General features: G+C 34.1%; 1 protein-coding gene across 6 annotated transcripts in view; it reads right to left on the bottom strand.

Annotated features, from left to right (window-relative positions):
* Positions 1-15,227: 15,227 nt before the first annotated feature.
* The window catches only part of LOC143066910 (uncharacterized), an 86,290-nt gene continuing 83,829 nt past the window's right edge, over positions 15,228-17,688 (bottom strand). For all 6 annotated transcript variants that reach the window (XM_076239743.1, XM_076239745.1, XM_076239744.1 and 3 more), the window contains one exon: positions 15,228-15,712. In XM_076239743.1, the coding sequence (XP_076095858.1) occupies positions 15,606-15,712 (107 nt within the window). In that variant the 3' untranslated portion in view covers positions 15,228-15,605. The remainder of the gene's footprint in view (positions 15,713-17,688) is intronic.

Genomic DNA, 17,688 nt, shown 5'->3' with positions numbered 1-17,688 from the left:
GAAATTAACATTCTCTCCCTAACTACTTTACATACAACTCTCAATATTACCCTCATCTACTCAATTTTTCCTTTTTCTCCCTATAGGACATATATCCATACATACCACTCTCATTATTTATCCTCATCCTCCCTCCATTTCTCTCTTATCCATATCAACCTTAACCACCTATATTAGCCTACTATGTGTGTTAAATATCCCCATGAAAGTGTTAGTTGATGGAAAGATTTTAATCATGAAGTACCAGGCATGAAAAATTTCATTACTGAAAAGAAGATCTAAACTTTTCATGTTTTTTTTAATATTGAGCTAATTTGGAGTTGTAGTTTTTATATCAATATTAAATGGTTATCATTATCTTTAATATTAAGGTAACAGCCAAAGTTTCAATAAGCCAAAATGTGTTTTATAAATTTTATTCAAAGAAATTATCCTTAGATAACCATTTTGCAGCCAAAATGTATATTTAATTGAAAGGTGTAAAAAATATTAAAAAAAAAAAACCAAAATGAAAACAAATGGTCTTAAAAATTGCCAAAAGTTTTTAAAATGCCAAATGGTACAAAAGTACCTGTCTACTAATGTACTAGCCAGCTGGCCTGGGGGTTATCTGGACAAATGGCCGCAGTGACCATCAGTCTCTTCCTTTCGGAGTACCAATTTTAGAGTTTCTGATTTGACAAAAGCATGACTTATACAGCCAATATACAAAAACCTGACCCATTTAACAAATTAAAAAAAACCATCCCCAATTAGAATTTAGATAAAAAGCTAAAAAAAAAAAACCAATTAAAATATGGATCAAAATTAGCATCCCCAATAAAAATTTGAATAAAAGATAAAAACATCCCCAATTAAAATTTGGATAAAAAATTAAAAACATCCCCAATTAAAATTTGAATAAAAGATAAAAACATCCCCAATTAAAATTTGGATAAAAAGTTAAAAACAACCCAAATTAAAATTTGATTAAAGGATAAAAACATCCCCAATTAAATTTGAATAAAGATAAAAACGTCCCCAATAAATTTTGAATAAATTAAAGAAAAAAATATCCCCAATAAAATATTGAATAAATTAAAGATAAAAACAATCCCAATAAAAATTTGAATAAAAGATAAAAACATCCCCAATAAAAGTATGGATAAAAACATCCCGAATAAAAATTTGATTAAAAGATAACACCATCCCCTATTAAAATATAGAAAAAAAGATAAAAACATCCCCAATAAAAATTTGAATAAAAGATAAAACATCCCCAATAGAAATTGGATTAAAAGATAAAAACATCCCCTAATAAAATATGGATAAAAAGATAAAAACTTCCCCAATTCAAATTTGGATAAAAATTTAAAACATCGGTCGCAGTCTGACCAAGTCACCGTTGGTCTGACGGTCCAACTGAGTGATCGATCTCACTCAGTTCATGCATGGTACAAAGAAAAGGTTTAGACCAATACTCGGTCGCAGTCTGACCAAATCATCCTTGGTCTGACGGTCAGTGGCCAACTGAGTGATCTATCTCCCTCAGTTCATGCATGGTACAAACAAAAGGTTTAGACCACTACCCAGTCGCAGTCTGACCAAATCACCCTTGGTCTGACGGTCAGTGGCCAACTGAGTGATCTATCTCCCTCAGTTCATGCATGGTACAAACAAAAGGTTAAGACCACGACTCGGTCGCAGTCTGACCAAATCATCCTTGGTCTGACGGTCAGGGGCCAACTGAGTGATCTATCTCCCTCAGTTCATGCATGGTACATACAAAAGATTTAGACCACGACCCAGTCGCAGTCTGACCAAGTCACACTTGGTCTGACGGTCAGTGGCCAACTGAGTGATCTATCTCCCTCAGTTCATGCATGGTACAAAGAAAAGGTTTAGACCACGACCAAGTCGCAGTCTGACCAAATCACCCTTGGTTTGACGGTCAGTAGCCAACTGAGTGATCTATCTCCCTCAGTTCATGCATGGTACAAAGAAAAGGTTTAGACAACGACCCAGTCGCAGTCTGACCAAATCACCCTTGGTCTGACGGTCAGTGGCCAACTGAGTGATCTATCTCCCTCAGTTCATGCATGGTACAAACAAAAGGTTTAGACCACTACCCAGTCGCAGTCTGACCAAATCACCCTTGGTCTGACGGTCAGTGGCCAACTGAGTGATCTATCTCCCTCAGTTCATGCATGGTACAAACAAAAGGTTAAGACCACGACTCGGTCGCAGTCTGACCAAATCATCCTTGGTCTGACGGTCAGGGGCCAACTGAGTGATCTATCTCCCTCAGTTCATGCATGGTACATACAAAAGATTTAGACCACGACCCAGTCGCAGTCTGACCAAGTCACACTTGGTCTGACGGTCAGTGGCCAACTGAGTGATCTATCTCCCTCAGTTCATGCATGGTACAAAGAAAAGGTTTAGACCACGACCAAGTCGCAGTCTGACCAAATCACCCTTGGTTTGACGGTCAGTAGCCAACTGAGTGATCTATCTCCCTCAGTTCATGCATGGTACAAAGAAAAGGTTTAGACAACGACCCAGTCGCAGTCTGACCAAATCACCCTTGGTCTGACGGTCAGTGGCCAACTGAGTGATCTATCTCCCTCAGTTCATGCATGGTACAAACAAAAGATTTAGACCACGACCCAGTCGCAGTCTGACCAAGTCACCCTTGGTCTGACGGTCAGGGACCAACTGAGTGATCTATCTCCCTCAGTTCATGCATGGTACAAACAAAAGATTTAGACCACTACCCAGTCGCAGTCTGACCAAATCACCCTTGGTCTGACGGTCAGGGGCCAACTGAGTGATCTATCTCCCTCAGTTCATGCATGGTACAAAGAAAAGGTTTAGACCACGACCCAGTCGCAGTCTGACCAAATCACCCTTGGTCTGACGGTCAGTGGCCAACTGAGTGATCTATCTCCCTCAGTTCATGCATGGTACAAACAAAAGGTTTAGACCACTACCCAGTCGCAGTCTGACCAAATCATCCTCGGTCTGACGGTCAGTGGCCAACTGAGTGATCTATCTCCCTCAGTTCATGCATGGTACAAACAAAAGATTTAGACCACGACCCAGTCGCAGTCTGACCAAATCACCCTTAGCTTGGTCTGACGGTCAGGGGCCAACTGAGTGATCTATCTCCCTCAGTTCATGAATGGTACAAACAAAAGGTTCAGCCCACTACCCAGTCGCAGTCTGACCAAGTCACCCTTGGTCTGACGGTCAGTGGCCAACTGAGTGATCTATCTCCCTCAGTTCATGCATGGTACAAACAAAAGATTTAGACCACGACCCAGTCGCAGTCTGACCAAATCACCCTTGGTCTGACGGTCAGTGGCCAACTGAGTGATCTATCTCCCTCAGTTCATGCATGGTACAAAGAAAAGGTTTAGACCACGACCCAGTCGCAGTCTGACCAAGTCACCCTTGGTCTGACGGTCAGTGGCCAACTGAGTGATCTATCTCCCTCAGTTCATGCATGGTACAAACAAAAGGTTTAGACCACTACCCAGTCGCAGTCTGACCAAATCACCCTTGGTCTGACGGTCAGTGGCCATCTGAGTGATCTATCTCCCTCAGTTCATGCATGGTACAAACAAAAGGTTTAGACCACTACCCAGTAGCAGTCTGACCAAATCACCCTTGGTCTGACGGTCAGTGGCCAACTGAGTGATATATCTCCCTCAGTTCATGCATGGTACAGACAAAAGGTTTAGACCACTACCCATTCGCAGTCTGACCAAGTCACCCTTGGTCTGACGGTCAGTGGCCAACTGAGTGATCTATCTCCCTCAGTTCATACCAGTACTAGCAAATACTTGATAAGTATGGTGGGGACGTTACTATATCTAAATGGAAGGTATAGTATCTGTGAACCCTAAACACAGATGGCGACTTAACTTCCCATACATGTAATCAAGTATCCAATGCTATTACTGATAAGTTATATAACACAATAATAATATAAAAACGTTGCATTCAAGTTTCCTGTGGCAAGAAGTGAAATTTTTTTTTTATACAAGTTCAAATGTACTAAGCAGTCCAGTTTTAGTTGGTTTCCTTGAAAGTTTTCAAAAGGTTCCAAAGAGATGTCACCTTTTGGGTAAATACAATGTGACAGCAACTCAACAATAGAGTAAAACCAAAAAAAAAAAAAAACCTATGAAAATGTTGAAGTACAGTCTTTCCCAATAAACGTTAATAACTAATGGTACCTTCATTTCAAAGGTATACTGTGAACAAAACATAATAGGTCATGATATTCTTGATCCGAGGTTACACAAGGGTCAGATGACAAAGACAGTGTTATTACTATATACTAGTAGTACAAATAAGTAGGTATTTATTTCATGATGTAGGTGTTAAAAACTATAGGTCACTGTAAGCAAGTTGTATGAGGCGCCAATATGACAAAGCATGATACAATTTTAAATGCAGAAACCATTATGGCCTGATTTATGTAAAAAAAAAACCAAGCAAAGAAAAAAACAATTCGAAATGATTAACATTGAATTAAAAGTGAACCTCAAAATAGACAGGAATCACCATACCCCAAACATAATTCAGCAGTTGGAGAGTTGTCTCATTGGCACTCATACCACGTCTTCTTATATCTATAGAATCACTATACCCTAAAATATTATTCTGAAGTGATAAATATAACCTGAAATATTATTACAAGCAAATACCAGCTTTTAGTCTTTAGGATTTAAACTCAAAACTCTTCCTCTCAAAATAATTGAAACAATATTATTTCTAAAAAGCGGAACAAAATATTATTTTAATAATATTTTAAAGAAACATAAAAAAGTTCAAATAAATGTTATTTATTAAAATGAGAAATGATTTATGTAGCAATCACCTTATATAATACTGCTACTTAAGACATAAGAATATGGCAATATTGAAAAAAAACACCCTGCTTTAAAAAAAACTCATACATTGTAGGAAAGAATCATAGGTGATTAATTGTTACAGAAATTTCAACTTTACAATTGTTATGAACTAGCAAACAGGGAAATAAAAACATGCTGTTATACTTGATAATAGTAAATAGTAAAACAAATAAAGGGCTGCGCTTTAGCGCATGATACGCCCGTTGTTTGAAAGACGACGGGCGTATAAAAATGGCAAAAAAGACTACAATGACAATGAGGAGCAGCAAGAAGATAACAGGGAAAGTGAAGATGGTGAAAGTGACTCTTCTGAAAGTTATGATCTAAATGAGGAAGTAGGTGATAAAAGTAAGGATTTCATTGACGACGGGCGTATAAAAATGGCAAAAAGACTACAATGACAATGAGGAGCAGCAAGAAGATAACAGGGAAAGTGAAGATGGTGAAAGTGACTCTACTGAAATTTATGATCTAAATGAGGAAGTAGGTGATAAAAGTAAGGATTTCATTGATGATGAAGATAAAGATTGTATTGATGATGAGGAGGCCTCTTCTGAGAATGTAAATGAGGATTTTTCTGATGATGAAGACAGTGATTACAGTGAAGAAGACACTGATGATTAAACCTAGTTCAGCTTTTCAATATTTAGCATAAAAAACAAATATCATTAACATTGGCATATAACATAGAAGTCTTCAATGCAATATAAGGAAAGTGATATATGATTATGGGTTTTAGTAATTCTATGGCTGATTTCCAAATTTTATAGTAGTTTGAAAGAAGGTAATTTTCTTGGGGTATATTGCTCATAGTTAGATTCTGTTGAACACAGTAAGGAATCCATACTAAATTATACAAAGATGTATGCAAAAGTTGTTCAAATGGTGGTTAATATGGTGGATAATGATTATTATCTTTTTATTGTTTAGAATATTCACAAGATGATCATATTGATAAATGTTTAGGAGACTTGATTTCCTTATTTTTTTCATAAAATGACACCCTTTAACATTTAAGGAATATTTAGTCACATGTTAGGATTTTCATGTTGTCACTTGTTCACTTATTATGTGCTATTGTAGACTAGTTATGTTTTATAACATTTTTTATTGCGCTCAACCCTTCCACCGAAACCGAACTCTATAAAAAAGCTGCAATGCTAACCAATTTTTAACAAGAGTAAAACATCCTATATGCAAAAACAGTATTTGATTTTTATCCATAGCTTAGATAGTAAAAATGTTATTATAAAATGATATATGCCTCAGGGAACAGTTAGTATCTCAGAGAATGCTAATGTGCTTTCATCCTTGCAACCATTCAATAATAGTACAAACATATGACATTCATGGAACCTATTTCTACAAGAAATTTAATGTTTTAAATTGAACTAAAGATTTTACAAATTTTATGTTTTCATCAGATTTTATAAAGTATTATTTGTTACATCAATAGATATAAACAATCATCTTCAATATCCTCACCGGTAAGTCCACTATAAAATACCTCTTTGGGAGGTAGTTCAGTCTCCATTAATTTCTCTGGACTATCCATCTATTTATAAGGATACACCCCTATTCGCAAGAGTAGTTCACAGTGTTCATGAAAATTTCCTGTTACTGATTTGGACAATTTGTCCTTTGGTATATCATAACCTTCATCCATGACTTTGCTGCTGAAGGTAATATCACATCCAAATACCTCATTAACTTTCTGTGAGTACCCAGCAAGTATCTGTAAAAGTCGTTCTGATGACACATTGTCCTTGTAAATCATGAGGCCGTCAAACACAAGTGATCCAACTTAAATACCTTGAGCTGTTAAATAATCAAACGCAGCCATCAAGGCTTTGTTTTCTAAACTACACATTACATAGTTCACTGTTGTTCCTTCGATGTTATAGTCAGTTCCTTTACAACTTTTTGACTTTTTGGCCAATTCATAAAGGTCGAGTTTTATTTTATAATCGAATCAATAATATGTCTCATTCCATTGAAAAATTCTTTGTACCATTCGGGGTCGTCCTCTTCTAAAGTCACTTTTCTTCCATTTATAATCGCTAACAAATGAGCCTTAACTATTATTATTAACAGCCTTAGTAATTCCTGTTCGTACAATCCAATCTGCCATATATTCTTCTCTGTTTGCAATTTAAGCGTCAAGTCCTGAACAATTAATTTCGTTGTCATGACAATACCAAGGTAATAGTGTTGGGCGGGCATTCTTCATGTCAATATCAAACATAAAGTCCGCAAACAATGTATGTCTGATCTTCCTACTCATGTTCTGGATACCGAGAGCACTTTCAGTCCAGTACCGTCCAAACTTATTTAGCTGATAATAGTTCATCAGCCTTTCACCTTTCCCGTTGATCTGTTCCAGACAAGTGGGGACAAATTTTGGAAGTTGAAACGCTAGATTACGTTCACTATGAGCAGCTCCACGATACTTACCCGTGATGTGGTCATGATCTCGAACCGTATTATCATTAAGCTCTTTACTACATATATGACAGGTCATGCTGGATTTATGTGTTTTCTTATCTTCCTCAGTCATCACCATGTCTTTCATATCCTGGTAAATATTGTTAATCGCCCACATTTCTTTCTTCATTTCTCTGACGAATTTCTTAGCCACATCAGGTTCTTGGTACAAGACCGGTGATTTATAGTGTCCATGTTCATATTTTACATAATAAGAGTTATCTGATGGTTCGTGATGTTAATATTGTTTCGTGTATGGTTTTGATGATTTGGGCTGACATGTGTCAATTTTCTCCACTAGACATTCATAATTTGCATATGGTGAATGGAACTTTTATTGTACGGTTTTAACCTTTAAAAAACGTATAGATCCCTGGCTTTGGCATTTTTGTGTTTACCGGTTCTTTCTGACTGCAATATTCAAGATGATCCTTCAAAATGTCTTGTCTGGTAATATTATTCAAACACCTACGACAGGAAAAAAGTTTATGACTGTCTGACGATACTTGTGGTCCTAAAAGTCGCGATAAACTATTCACCCAACAATAATGTTCCTTTTGTCAACCTCCTTATCATCTTTGGTCAGTAACATAAGATCTACCATATTTTTACCCTTGTTCACCGATATTCTCAGGGGATAACTTTCATGTATTTCTTGGTAACTTTTTTCTTGGTAATCTTTTTCTTGGTAACCATTTCCTGTGTAATCTCATACCCAAACACATTCACATTGATATTTGGGTTAAGCTTTTCAAACTTATCGATGGTTTTGAGTGACACTGGGAATTCAATACCCTTAAATGCAAGTTCGTTAGCCCATTTCTCTTATTGTTTCACTCAGACGGTATGTTTTTGATCAACCGCATTATAATGAAGTGCTGAAATAATAGCCCACTTAAAACATTGGTGATCCATATTTTTTACGTTGATTATTGCCTTCTTTAGCAATAGATATCCTGGGAGTCCTATGAATGAACTTCCGGCTACCGGTTTGAACTTACTAAAATGAATATCTAACCGTTTAATTCGGCTAATCACCCAACCACTGCCTTTGCGTTGATATTTAGACATTCTTTCTTTGATCTTTTCGATTGCGTCATCAATTTCCTGCTCAAGGTTTGTTGCCTCGAGAATAGTTATAAGCAAGGATCTAACAAAAGGTTCCGTTATTATAGGTTCCTCAGGTGATGTAGTGATTGGTTTCATCATTTCAACTATTAAAACCAAATCCACTTTCAACCCTATTTTCTTGGTCAACGCCTCTTGTATTTTGCTAATGATGGTGTTTCGACACAGTTTCAAAAATGTATTTACATCATTTTTCTTTTTGGATCCAATTTTTATCGTGCCAAATACACCATTTTATGCATCACGTTCATCTGTTATTTCTAGTTCTTTATTAATTGAAGCCTCCTCAATATTATTTAATGATTAGGGTACTTAAAGTTTTTTTTGTTAGTCTGGAATAGTTATGAATCTCCCGACTTTTGGCAAGTGCTTTCAACTGTTTCATAGTAGAAACTTCTTCACGCTTAAATCTTTGGTCTGTTTTGTCCTCAATAAGGTTTAGCAAATTGACTTTCGACAATCTACTATACCTTTTCAAGTTTCCCTTTTCACTGGCAATTTGTCGCAATTCCTTAATGGTTTTGTTAACCTGTAGTTTACCATTAATAATAATCCCATCATCATTATTGTTGAACTGCCTTCTGTGTCTCCAACAAATCTTCCCTTGGTTTGTTCTGACAGTGACAATCTGTCCTCATCAATTTGATCCCACAAACATTTAAAAATTCATCATCACTTATATTTTGTAATGATGACATATCTTTATTACCTCTACTGTCGCATTCCTTTAAGGTGTTTTACCCTTTTCCCTCGATACTCAATTTTATTTTCAAATGATGGTGATTCCAAAGTGTTGGCACCTTTACTAACGCTTCCTTTTAAGCCATTTTGATTTTGTAATATTCGTTCAGGTTGTTTATTTCTTACTGTGCATGCACAGTAATAACCATCCCCAAGAAATCAAAGGGTTCGTAGTTAAACTAGATAATAAAAATCATAGCATTAAAATGTCACAACAAGCTGATGATACGACTTTATTTCTCAGAAATAAGAAAAAAATCAAAGCTGCTATGAATGAAATAGAAATTTGTGGATCATTTTCTTGGTAAACTTTGAATAAAAATAAAACGGAGGGTATATGGATAGGAAAATTGAAAAATAGTAAAGTTAAGGTAGCCGGGATTAATTGGATAAATAAACCAGTCAAAGCATTAGGAGTATGTTTTGGTCATAACAGAGAAGATTGTGAAAAATTAAACTGGGAAAATAAAATTGAGAAAATGGATAAATTATTTCATTTATGGGGGAAACGTAATTTAACTTTAATGGGGAAAATTCTTATTATAAAAACATTAGTTTTACCACTTTTTACATGTTTTGCAAATGCCTGTACAGTTCAAGAGAAATTTAAAAAAGAAATAGAAAGTTAATGTTATAAATACATTTGGGATGGTAAACCAGATAAGGTTAAACGAAATACCATACTTAAGTCATACGAAGAAGGGGGGTTACAAATAATCGACATACAAAGTTATTTTATGTCTCTAAAAGCATCTTTGGTAAGTAAACTCATGGTTGGTAATAACTGGTTGATTAACTTAAGATGAATTTTGAAGAGAAGAAAATTCTGGAATATATCAAACACATCCCTGAATTTTATAGAGAAGAATTTAAATGTTGGGTAATATCAGGCGGTGGACAGACGAAAAAACCTGCCAACTTCACAGAAATAAGAAAACAGGTAATTTGGGGGAACAAACTGATTAATTTTGAATTTAAAACCATTATTTTTAAAATTGGATTAAGAGTAACTTGATATTTTTCAACGATATTATAGATGACTAATATCAAGTTATATATCTCAACATTGTGTATTCTGCAAAAGTTAGACTGCAAGAATAATTGGATTGATGAAATATACATTTAAAAAAGCCATCCCAAAAGACTGGCTTCAGATGTGAAAGTCTTAAAGTTCTATAAAAAGTATAGTAAATATTCCTAGAAAAACTAAACTGGAAATGTAATTACATTGAGGCTTCAAGCTATTCAACAAATACATTATATAAGTAAATTTGTAAAGATAGAACTGAACCATCAATTGGTGTAAGCAAATGTATGCATATTTTACAAATTAATGAGAACCTTAGACTTTCCGAATTGATTTTCCTCTAAGTTCAGTATTTTTGTGATTTTTATTTTTATTAACCAACTACAAAATGTATATGTTTACATGTTTCATTTTTTAGAAGAGAATAAGTATAGATGGTAACTTTTACAATTCATATTACCAACAAAACACTTATTGTTCAAATGGAAACAGAAGAATGACGGTCTATGTAATGTATATAACGAAGAAGAAGATTATAACCCCTTTTTTTATATCTTGTCGATTTTTAGAAAATGTTTGGAAAAGTATTTATGAGTTAATGATAAAATCAAATTTAAATTTTAGAGTATCGTTAAAGCAATTAGTCTTCGGATATAAAAATTTTGACAAAAATTATTTTGGTATGAATTATTTCCTAACAATTTTAGGTTTTTCTATATACAAATCATATTATGTATCTAATCAGAAATTAAGAAATGTAAATGTTTATAAAAATGTTGTTCAAGAATACATTAAAAGATATATCGAAAACAGAACAATGAAATTTAACCCATTACTGAAGTCACTAAAAAGAAGTTTAGTCGATTGAATAGAATAAAACATAATGCATTAAGATGTTGTACAATTGTATTTCAAGAAATTTATACATATTATTATAATATATACATATATACCATCAGCTGATTACTAACCTCGGTAATCAGTGGAATATAACAGGATAAATCAAGCGTCAAGAAAAGCTTTTTGTCATTGTGTAACAATGTAACAAGCATATTTGGGAAAAAAATATATAATGTCGTTAAAAAAATTAAAAATTAAAATAACCATCCCCTCCTTTTTTTTCCCTCTGTATTATTTTTTTATAATTTCTAGTCTGGTTTTGAAAAAAAACCAAACAAGAAGTGTAAAACTTACAACCGACAAAAAAACCTTTTACATTTTAACAAGATCATAAGAATTATATACTTGATTAAGGCCTATTTTTTTCCAATTACTTTTATCATAAGCACCTTTTAATTCATCTATTTCTTCGATAAGTCGACTACAATCCCACACTTTAACTGTTTCTCCTATTCGATTTTTCATGGTAAGAATTTTAGCTTCTCCATACTGTGATCTTTTACATGCATAAAATATTCCAATAGGTAAATTTATCCAAGCAAGTGTTTCTTGTTTTTTATTACATACTTTTTTATTTAGGGTATCCAAGGTAGGAAATTCATCTACTTTTTTATTTATTTTATTTATGGTTTTAAAGGTGAGAAATTCATCATCACAATCATCTATACTTTCAATGATTGATTCTATACTTTCAAGGATTGATTCTATATTTGATGCCATACTATCTTTACTTTCGTTTGCTTTTAATCTATTCCTTCAATTCCTCAAATTTTTTTTTGTCATTTTCTCAATTTTCCCAACTTTTGTTGTTGTCATTTTCTCAACTTTATATCTCAAAATTTTATTTTTTGTCGTATATTATACGTTTACATTTTACCATTTTTTCTTCCATTTTTTTAAATTTCATGTTGATTTTCCCCTCAAAATGGATTTGGGGCAGGACCGGTAATTTCATACTACTGATTTATTACAAAAAATATTGAGAAATTCTTTAATAGTAGTTAAGGAACTCGTTAAACGCACTGAAAGATTAGTAGTGGAACACTTACTAGAGGCTGAGATGAAACGATATTGTATGGGATATATTTTGTGTACTTTAAATAACCAATCTGTTGAGGCGTTAAACTGAGCTGTGATAGTGACATGATTAAAGTTAACTAAAGCGTCTAAAGCGGAGATGGTCGTGACATTCGTTAACTACCTTTTTCTATTATGCATGGATAGTCGACCTTCATATGGATAGAAACAAGTGCCTTTGTTTCTACTTCTTTACGCATACTTCTTAAACCCATTAATCAAATCACGGCTTAGACTTAATGACTCCACGTCTGGATTTTGTTTTCTTTTTTAATGATTTGTTAGCTAACATTTTTTACTTGCTATTTCGAGATTAGTCAAAATATCAAAGCCATCTTTTTTTTTTAAATATATTATCTCCAAACCAAAAAATAGTTTTTCCAACATTAGCCATTGCTACTCTGATGTACACAAAACTTTAAAATATATTATTTTCGATACCAAAATATGATTTATCTAGCCGTTGGGACTCTCAGCATGTATTTTAAAGTTTTTTTTCACCCTGTCTAGCATTAGTGTTGCTTGAAAAACCAAAAACACCATATACTTCCTTTTGTTTTGTTTCTTTTTGCTCTGTCGAAATGACAACAATGTAGTTATCCAGTTGTATACCTGACAAATAGTACCTGGATTATAATGTATACGCCAGACGCGCTTTTCGTCTACATAAGACTTATCAGTGATTCTCATTTCAAAATATTTAAAAAGCCAAACAATAACAAAGTTGAAGAGCATTGAGGATCCAAAATTCAAAAAAGTTGTACCAAATACGGCTAAGGTAATCTATGCCTTGGATAAGAAAATCCTTAGTTTTTCGAAAAATTCAAAGTTTTGTGAACAGAAAATTTATAAAAATAACCACATTATTGATATTCATGTCAACATCGAAGTGTTGACTACTGGGCTGGTGATACCCTCGAGGACGAAACGTTCACCAGCAGTGGCATCGACCCAGTGGTGTAAATAGTTATCAAAGGTACCTGGATTATAATTTATAGGCCAGACGCGCGTTTCGTCTACATAAGACTCATCAGTGACGCTCATATCAAACTATTAAAAAAGCCAAACAATTACAAAGTTGGCGAGCATTGAGGATCCAAATTTCCAAAAAGGTGTACCTAATACGGCTAAGGTAATCTATGCCTTGGATAAGAAAATCCTTAGTTTTTCGAAAAATTCTAAGTTTTGTGAACAGAAAATTAAAACAAATTACCACATTATTGATATTCATGTCAACAACGAAGTGTTGACTACTGGGCTGGTGATACTCTTGGGGACGAAACGTCCATCAGCAGTGGCATCGACCCAGTGGCGTAAATAGTTATCAAAGTTATCAGGATTATAATTTATACGCCAGACGCGCGTTTCGTCTACATAAGACTCATCAGTGACGCTCATTTCAAAATTTTTAAAAAGCCAAAGAATTACAAAGTTGAAGAGCATTGAGGATCCAAAATTCAAAAAAGTTGTACCAAATACGGCTAAGGTATGGGATCAGAAAATCCTTAGTTTTTCGAAAAATTAAACGTTTTTTGAATAGAAAATTTATAAAAATAACCACATTATTGATATTCATGTAAACACCGAAGTGTTGACTACTGAGCTGGTGATACCCTCGAGGACGAAACGTCCACCAGCAGTGGCATCGACCCAGTGGTGTAAATAGTTATCAAAGGTATATATCAGTATTATAATTTAAATGAAAGATTACGTTTTAGAATATCCAATATTACATTTGCCTATACATTTGAAGACCAAACTATCATTAGGTTGTAACAATTTAATAGCCTATATTTACCGAGTTTCTCCATCACCATGTTTTAACTCTTCTGACATTACGGCCACTGGATGTATACCAAGTCCGATTTTGAACACCAATTATCCCTCTAATTGTTAATTTTTCACCACGAAAATAAAAAATTATGACCAATTGCTTAAGATTTCATGACAGTTAATGTTCCTTTCCTAGTCAAATGTATACCATCATCTACCAAAATACCGTTTGCTGGTCAACCATGAAATGACAAGTTACTATTGTCACACAGCAAAATGTCACTGGCATCACCAAATTTGTCTTCATCATGATATGCCTCTCTTTCTTAAAATAAATCTTCATATTCACTTCGTCAACTGTTTTTCTCATGTCGACATTTATTAACTTCTTGCTCGAAGTTTGTACGTAATATGCATAAAGATTTCTCCTTAAATGTGACTTCCATGGCTTATAACTCTTCCTCTTAGTTTCCTATTTGTGTAAATAATAATTCAAATTTCTGTTCTATTGATTTTTTTATCGTGTGCTTCAGTAGTTTTATCCACTATTTTTTTTATTGCATAGATAACATTCGTTCTCAAAGCGGAACTCATCTACTTGATGCTTTCATTTTCCGATTTACCGGAAAGTGTGGTACTTAATTCTTTTAAGTAAGACACATCTTAACAATTGTTTTCCAGACTTTTTACATGAAACTGGTTTAATTTTTATTTTTTCGTCCTGTGCAAGTTTACACCGAATTCAAATTTCTCAACAATTATTTTGATTTACTTATTGTTGACAAGAAACAAATTTGTAACACCAGAACACTTTTCATACTTCAAATTTCTTGGCGAATTCTTATACAGTTTATAAGCCGTACGTTAGTTTGTGCATTACAATTAAAGTGTATGGTAAACTTTACTCGTCTATATGTTTTAATGAAGCATAATTAGTCATATATGACGTTTATTGAAGATATTGCTACTCTTTTAAGGCTCCTTACGGTTTCATAACTGACGTTTCTACAAATGTATAGGTTTGAGTGTTCTTGATTTAGGTAAATCCATGATGGCGCTTCGGACACACGAACGATATAAATAGTTGTTTACATCTATTATGACAGTGTACATCACACAGTTCATTTCTGTATTCTTTTTTTATATGTGTCAAATGCTGATTTCTATGAAAATATTAAAGCAACAACAAGAATTTAAAAAAACGTACTTTTTATTAAACAAATAATAAATTGCAGGATAAAAACAATGTTAGTGCAATGATAGAAACTATATAGTATTTGTTTTAGTAGCTACAAAAGAGGCAAAACGATCTTTTAGGACACACGGCAAGGTAACTTGTAATTAACAGCTGAAAAGGGTGTAACAGATTTTGAGATCTGCTAAATAATTGAACTAATTCTAAATAAAAAGAGGAGGTGATATAAGTATCAGTTTTGTTTTGACGCGCCATTTCAACTAAATTTGTTTTAGTTCAAAAATAGATACACCATATCACTATATAATGTATAAAAATATATCACATCTTTTTAACAAAAAATTGTACAAATGCAAGAAAGAGTTCGCTTGTTGTTCTATGAACTGTCGTCTTGACTTGTTGATGGTGTGTTCCAAAATTCCCTAGCTTTATGAACAACCGTTGCTACTACTGCTCCAACAACTGTACCACAAACAGCTGCTCCTGTATAATATATAGTAAAATAATGAAATCTCAAAAGCAGAAAATTCAAATGAAATAATGCAACTGTGTAATTAAAGATTTTTTTAATTAAAAGCGAGAAGTCTGCGTATGTATAGAATATAACCTTTATAAAAGCTTGATAATCATATAATTATCTTCTCCACATTACTGTCCATTTTCGAAAGACTTTGTTCGTTCAAAGAACCAATTTGCTTAAATGTTTTCCGCAATTACAGATTGAATTCATCTCTAAATCTAGCAAAATTTTTTACCTTTTTCATATTCATATATTTATTACAGAGCATGCCAATATTTATATTTATGTATTGTTCAATAAGTGTATTATTTTTGTAAAAGGAGACAGATTTGTAAAAGCAAATTGCTTGTTTCTGAATCCTTAATATTATTGTATTGTATAATATGTTTAATGTTGATTTATCTGAATAAATATTGTTTAAACTAAAAATTTTCAGCTCACTGCTTAAGTGGAAAAAGATAATTTACACAATCTTTCTAATGCGACGTTCACATAGTGCCGATTATGGCTCCCGTTGGAGATCAGACAGCGCTACGACACGAAAAGTGAAAATGTCGGATTACTATCTTCAATGATCTGGAATGTCATATCATTGTCTGAACGTAGTCGTATACGTTCATAACAGTTTCATATAGATCGGGAATGGTCCGGAATGGTCGGCCAAGCACCCCTGACAGTTAAGTGCGTCCCGTAAGATTCGTGGTGACTCAGCCAATTTTGTCTAGTCGGATCAAAATCGTAACAATATTCTATGTTTTCTGGACGGTGTTCTGTGGAACGGGCATGATCTGGAGAAATTTGTCATTGTTGTTTTTTTGTCGATTGAGACCAGATTGCATTCAGATCTTCCCGAAGGCGAACCGTCTTCGTTCCGGAACAGCCATGTTATTAATACGAAATTCGGAAATAATACCCACGTCGGAGTCCCGACAATTACAGAACACGATACAACGGAGTCCAGACAAAGCCGTTTGCAATGCGGTACAGCAGAATGTGATAGAATTGCGTTCCGGTAGTTACTAATCAACCCGAATATGGCGATTTTATGTATAGGACATACAACGGTTTTCTAACGGATATCTTCCGTCAGCGTCGGATTACTATCTGGTCACTGTCTGATCTCTGTCGGACCGCATTGGACAGAATCGGGACGCTGTCGGGATCTATTCAGTAGTTATTTTCCATGCAAAAGATTCAAATCGAATAAGAATCGGATTGAGAACGGGATAATCGGAACAATTCGGTTGAAAACGGATGAATTTGGACGCTTCCTGAACAATATCTGATTTTGGCGTCATTGAATAAAACAATTTTTCAAATTTTAATCAAAGTTTGAATTTCCAGCCACGATTCACCGGATCTTGATGAGACTTTTGATAAATTCTAAACGGGAATAGTCCTATCATGGACTGCAGTAAAAAATTGTGAATGTGTGACCCCGGCTATATATGCACAAACACAGAAATGTATTGGAATGCATGATAAAGTCCGAAAAGTTCGAAAGGTTTTCAGTATTTTTTTAAAAATTTTTGAGACTTTATTTGTATTATTTCTTCAATATTGCATACGATGAAAAGTATGTTGAATTTAGTTATAAAGAACATGTACCTTTCTAAGGTATCTTGACTTTAAATTATCTTTGTACACACATGTACTAACCATTGTCATCATTTACTAGTATACTGAATGTACATAACATTATGGATGAGCATGTAACATCATACAACAAGACAAACTGGGAAACTATAAGAAGAGGTACATTATCTACTCCTTACACTTAGACAAAGGTAAATACATGTTTTTATCCTGCAATAGAAATTTCTACATTACTAATACAGGTGTACAGATAACACGAAGCGATACACGTACACTAGACGTATATTATCTCTTGGTATCCTGCTTCTGTTGCGAGCGAACGGATCTATTCAGTCGTTTTTTT

This window comes from Mytilus galloprovincialis, chromosome 3 (genome assembly GCF_965363235.1).
Source record: "Mytilus galloprovincialis chromosome 3, xbMytGall1.hap1.1, whole genome shotgun sequence".
Classification (NCBI taxonomy): Eukaryota; Metazoa; Mollusca; class Bivalvia; order Mytilida; family Mytilidae; genus Mytilus; species Mytilus galloprovincialis.
Note: the sequence above shows the minus strand (reverse complement) of the source record. Positions and strands in the feature narration are given on the sequence as shown.